This window comes from Cryptomeria japonica, chromosome 3, assembly GCF_030272615.1.
Source record: "Cryptomeria japonica chromosome 3, Sugi_1.0, whole genome shotgun sequence".
In the NCBI taxonomy this organism is placed as follows: domain Eukaryota; kingdom Viridiplantae; phylum Streptophyta; class Pinopsida; order Cupressales; family Cupressaceae; genus Cryptomeria; species Cryptomeria japonica.
In genome coordinates, this window is record NC_081407.1 from 978,885,217 (window position 1) to 978,890,812 (window position 5,596).

The following is a 5,596-nucleotide window of genomic DNA, read 5'->3' on the forward strand; positions in this document are numbered from 1 at the left end:
GCCTAACATCTTCATGTGTTAGGCCAAGTAAGCATGGAAGTGAGGGTTGAGATAGGTCTGAGACAAATCTAAAAGTTTGGGCACTTAAAATTGGTGGAATTGATGGTTTGGATATAGAATACAAGTGTTGGATCCATTTATTTGTTATTTGCATAAGTTTTTAAGGTACCTCCTTTGTAAAAGTGACCTAATTAGGCCTATTTGGGACTAGGACAAGTCCATGTTTGAGATATACCTTCCAAAGAAACCCTACTCCCTTTTGACATATGTTTTATAAAGTCCAAATGGGTATCATAATCAAGTTTCATTTTTGGGAGATCGATTCGTATTTGAAATTTATGGCCAAAATACACGTGTTGCTGCTCTAATTAGGCCTTAGGATAGAATTACTAGTCAATGATTGAGCCCTATGTTCCAAAACAACCCATAGGTATTTTGACATATGTTGTGTAACTCTGAAAAAGGTATCTAAAAAGGTTTACGTTTTGTTTCTGAGATCAGTTGTTTGTGAGTTATTGCAAAAAAAACTCTCTGAGTAGGGCTAGTAGGGTCAATGTATGAGCCAATACAAGGCAACCCTCATAAGGAAGTGTTTTGGGATCACACCTTTGCATTTGGGACTTTTTATTGACATATCTAATCATGCTAGGTTCCCGCCCCTTGGTTCCATGGTCATTTGGTGAAGTTGTGTCAAGTTTGGTGTTAACCGGCTAAGGGTTGAGATGCCTAGTGGGTAGACAAATGAGTTGAGTCAAGTGACATGTCTTGTGTCTTGTAACCTGCCCTGATTTGTTGATTTGGTGACTTCCTAAATGCCCTTGGACTTTTGCATCAATGAGTCTATTAGTAATGGAGTCTGATTATCTTTTTGATTCAAAGGTTTTGTTTGAATAATGTTTGGATCCTTGTAAGTGGATGTATAGTCTATTTTAATCTATACATTCTCCATTAAGCTCTTTGTTGCACATACAACATCATTTTCTAAACGGCCTACTAGTTGACCTCATCTATTACACAAATCTATGCAACTAATAGACCAAAAAAAATTCTAATTGACCTTCCAAACCTCTTTGTCATACCCATTGCACACAAAGATGCAATTGTAAACCCACTTGGCATTGCTATACAATTGGTCAAAAACTTTTTCGGATACTAAATAAAGATACGTTCTTTGGCATTCCCTTCCCCTGATATAGGAGGACTCTCAAGTTAGTGAATTGATTTCACCGTAAATTTAGCCCCTGAAATTGAACTGCTTGAATCTCATTGAGAGGATTTTCTACTCTCCACGTGAAGAATGCCTTGAGCAAGCTTTCAAACTTCTGCGCAACCTTCAACTACTATGTAAGCATTGCAGTCGGATATTAGCTGACACACCAGAAATTACGCTGAAAAAAACAAATCATTATCTTTCCAGCGAATTATTGTTATTTACCGTCAAACGTGCAACCAGCCTCGGCCATTAACATGCCATAAGAGTTGGCAAAAGGACATTATTTTCCAGGTTACAGAAGATGGGTGGTGCTCGCCTTGTCCTGGTTGTAAGGTGCACGTCTGTCAATGGATTACCTGGGGCTACACATCGACAAACAAAAAAAGCAAGTACGTAACTCCAACTCACTCTGAAATCACGCTTTATGGTCAAATAAGCTTCTTGTTCATGTTTTGGATCATAAAACTTATGAAACCCATTGTTATACACTGTGACAACAAGAGCTGCATAAAACTTTCAGTTAATCCAGTGTTTCATGACAGATCCAAGCATATTGACTAATAGATATTTCGTCATCAAGTGTTACAGTGTATGGAGACATCTGAGATGGTTATGAAGGCATCTTGTAAGACTAGACAAAATTGTAAATTTTATTATAACAGTTCATTGTAAAAGATCTGATTTTGGAAGGAGATTATAAATTTTATACGACTTTCATGCACTTCTCATGCGATCCATAGACTGCTTTGGTCTCATCAATGTTATTAAAATATTTTATTTATTCGTGCATGCATATATAGACTACGACATGTTCCAATAGTTATTATATCACCTATTATTTAATACCTAATATTATTAACAATCTTGCACAGATAATTATGGCTTTTAAGTAGTTAGTGTTGATGATGAGTACCCATAATTGAATGAAATGTATTCGTTGGATTAAAAAACAAAAAAATTAAAGTTGTTAGTGTTGAAGATGATTACCCATAATTGAATGAAATGCATTCCTTAGATCTAAAAAAGAACAAATAATGTGGTGTCACATTAGCACACTAATAAAACATGATTTTATGTACAATATCTATCTAACATTTTTTTGGGCCTTTTTAGACACCTCAACAAAAAACATGGTGATGTGGTATCATATAATTGATGATGTGACCTTGAAACTTTACTTATAAGGTCGAGACTTGTCTAATAAGCCCTTGTAAAAAAATGGAGTGATTTGGAATTTTCCATTTAAGATTTTGAGATACGTGAAATTAGGGTGCTCAACTACCAAATCCTCTCCCCTAATTACAATAAAATTTCAAAAGGCCATGCATTCATGAATGCAACAAACAATTAAATACGTTACATCTGGAATACCAAATAATATTAAATTCGGATGAAATTTATGTAACATTCAATCCAAGAAGATTCTATGACCCTTCATACTTGTACTTCTCTTTCCTTCTTGTGCATAGACAATCAAGCCTTCAAATCTACCTTAACGTAATATTATAAACATTCGCTTTCCAAATAAATCCCTCCTCTTTGTTGAATTTGGATTTGGTATTACTAAAAGGTTTCATTCATGCACACATGCATAGACTAAGGGGAAGATGAGCATGTTCCAATAGTTGTTATTGCATTTGTTGATATAATGTCCAATATTTTTAACAATATTGCACACATAGTTACACACTGTTGATGATGAGTACCCATAATTGAATGAAATGTATTCCTTAGATTTTAAAACAACAAATCATATGATGCCATATCAGCACACCAATAAAACATGACTTAATTCACGACTATTCATCCAAACTTTTTTCAATCTTTCTAGACGTTTAAAAAATAAAATATACTAAAATGATATCATATGTGATGATGTACTCCTGATATCTTATTTATAAACACAATGCTTACCACATAAATCATTATAAAAAAGAAATGGTTTGAAATTCCCACCTAAGATTATAAGCAGCACACTTACCACATTGGAGGCCATGCCTTCACGTACGGATTAGGTGTCTGTAAAACGATTGTGTCTGTAAAATGTAACAGAGAATTAAATACATTACATCTGGAATATCAAATTAGGACAAAATCCGTGCAACGTTGAATACAAGAAGTCCGTTTGACCGTTCCAGCTAGTACTTCTCTTTTTTTTTCACAGGTAGACAATTAAGCCTTCATATCTATCCCAAATAATTGCATAAACAGTCTCTTTCCAAATAATCTTTTATCTAGGTCGAATTTAGATTTATACATTATATAGGTACTGGATTTTGAATTTCTTGAGATGGCAAATGTGTTCTCAGATTTAGGCAGTGATGAATATAAGGCGATTCCCCGGATTCTTTCGGTAGTTTCTTCCCTGCTCGAGAGAAAAGTAGCCAGGAATGAAAGGCTGATCGTTCCTTGTCAGAAAAAGCTTTCGAGAGAGAATTTGGGTGTTTTCTCTGCACTACAAGTTCCTGCAATGAATATAGAAAAGTATTTGGAGAGGATCTTCAAGTATGCTCGTTGCAGTCCTTCAGTATTTGTTGTGGCCTATGTTTATATTGATCGCCTAATTTTCCACATTCCTGGCTTTCACTTAACATCTCTCAACGTTCACAGGCTTGTTCTTACGAGTGTCATGGTCGCTACCAAGTTCCTTGATGGCTTGTGAGTCTCCATTCTTCACTCATCAATTCATTTGTAATGTTTTACAATTTATGAGATTATACTGTTTGTTGTTCGATCAAAATCTATCATAGAATGTCCAAACAAGTAAGAAAGTGAAAAAGATTGATGTTAAAAGAACTTATACCATCAAATCAAAAAAACAAAACAGTTTATCTTATTTGATAGACGCAACACATATATGTGTGATATATGAAACTAATATAAACTTGTGAAAACAGCCATTACAACAACGACCATTTTGCCAAAGTTGGAGGCCTAAAGCTAGCGAAACTGAATAACCTAGAAGTCGAGTTTCTGTTCATGTTGCGGTTCCGATTGCATGTGACAGCGAGTGGGTTTGAGAGTTATTGCACCTACTTTCATCAGATAGAGGTGGCATTAGGCGGAGGTGTTCAGATAGAGAAAGCTCTCCTTTGCTTCTCTAAAACCGAGACAGACAATTCATCCAGGCAATTGGAAGAAGCATAGGTTTGTCGTCAGATTCATTCGAAATAATTTTAAAAGTTAAATAGGATGAATCTCCATGACCAAAAGAAAGTGTTCACACCTTTAAATTCGTCTATATTCTTCAGTGCATATTTCAGATCCCAAATAGGATATGTTAGATTCACCTCTTCTTTCTACTGTTCTTGCTCTCATTTTTCATCTTTTTGAACTATTTTGTTGCTAGTTGATCTATTTAGACTTTTGGCATGTGACTCTTTACAATTTTTTTGGTGTGTAAATCTATCTTATAAATAGTAATATAGACAACTATTCATGAAAATGAGTTGAAACTTTTTAAAAGAGAATGCAATTCATTGCAAGAACAATTTTAAACAATATGTTTGTAATTTGTAATGATTTATTACTTTATTAAGTTTGTTTGGTTTTCTAAGATAAAAATTAATTTTAAGATTCATAAAAGATGATCTTAAATATGTCCATTTTTATGTGAGGAGATGACATCAAGTATCTACTCCACTCCACTTACTTTCTATGGAGCATATCTAGATTCAAATTTCGTAAACTTTTGTATTAAGTAGGATTGATTATAGATGGATTATTTTGTGATGTATTAATAATCACTTTACAATAATAGATCTTTCATTTGCCTTTATCTTTGAAAGTCTTCAATATCTATAATCATTGCACTCTGTAAAATGACATTTCTTTGAGGTTTACTTAATCTAGGTTAGAAAAGCTTCTAAAATTTTAGGTTACACATGCAAATACATCTATTCAAAAGTGTTTGAAGAATTTTTAACAAACTCTTTTTATATGTATCCCTGTAATCCTTTCATGAGATGAGGTCTCTCGATTTGAAAAGATTCTAGAATTTTAGATTACACATGCAAATACATGTACTCAAAAGTGTTTGAAGAATTTTCGACAAACTATATATATATTTTTGTAATCCTTTCATGTAATGAGACCTCTCGAAGCATTCTGCCAACTATTTTTATGCTTGTCGATAATTATTATAGTTATCTTTAAGGCATATTGTCAAATAGTTCTCGCAGTGTCTACGCTTCCACATTTAATATGTGCATCTTACATTTTGCCACACGTACGGAGGATAGTTGTGAATGTTGTGGAATTTGCGGAATGCCTGCCACTTGCATGTGTTTGAAAGTTTCTATAGACTCTTCAACAAATCAATTTTGTGTGCACCCTGCAACGATTGTATTCATGAGATAACATCTCTTTAAGGCATTTTGTGAA

General features: G+C 34.0%; 1 protein-coding gene across 1 annotated transcript; it reads left to right on the top strand.

The window, feature by feature from the left end:
• The first annotated feature begins 3,503 nt into the window (after positions 1-3,503).
• Positions 3,504-4,360, top strand: LOC131076181 (cyclin-U2-1-like). The gene is made up of 2 exons (XM_058013231.2): positions 3,504-3,871; positions 4,111-4,360. The coding sequence occupies exons 1-2, from the start codon at positions 3,504-3,506 to the stop codon at positions 4,358-4,360; spliced, it is 618 nt and encodes a 205-aa protein (XP_057869214.2).
• Positions 4,361-5,596: the final 1,236 nt, after the last annotated feature.

Coding starts and splice junctions, on each gene's coding strand:
- LOC131076181 (XM_058013231.2), top strand. CDS start 3,504: ATGGCAAATGTGTTCTCAGATTTAGGCAGTGATGAATATAAGGCGATT. Junction 3,872..4,110: donor ACCAAGTTCCTTGATGGCTT/GTGAGTCTCCAT, acceptor TTGTGAAAACAG/CCATTACAACAACGACCATT.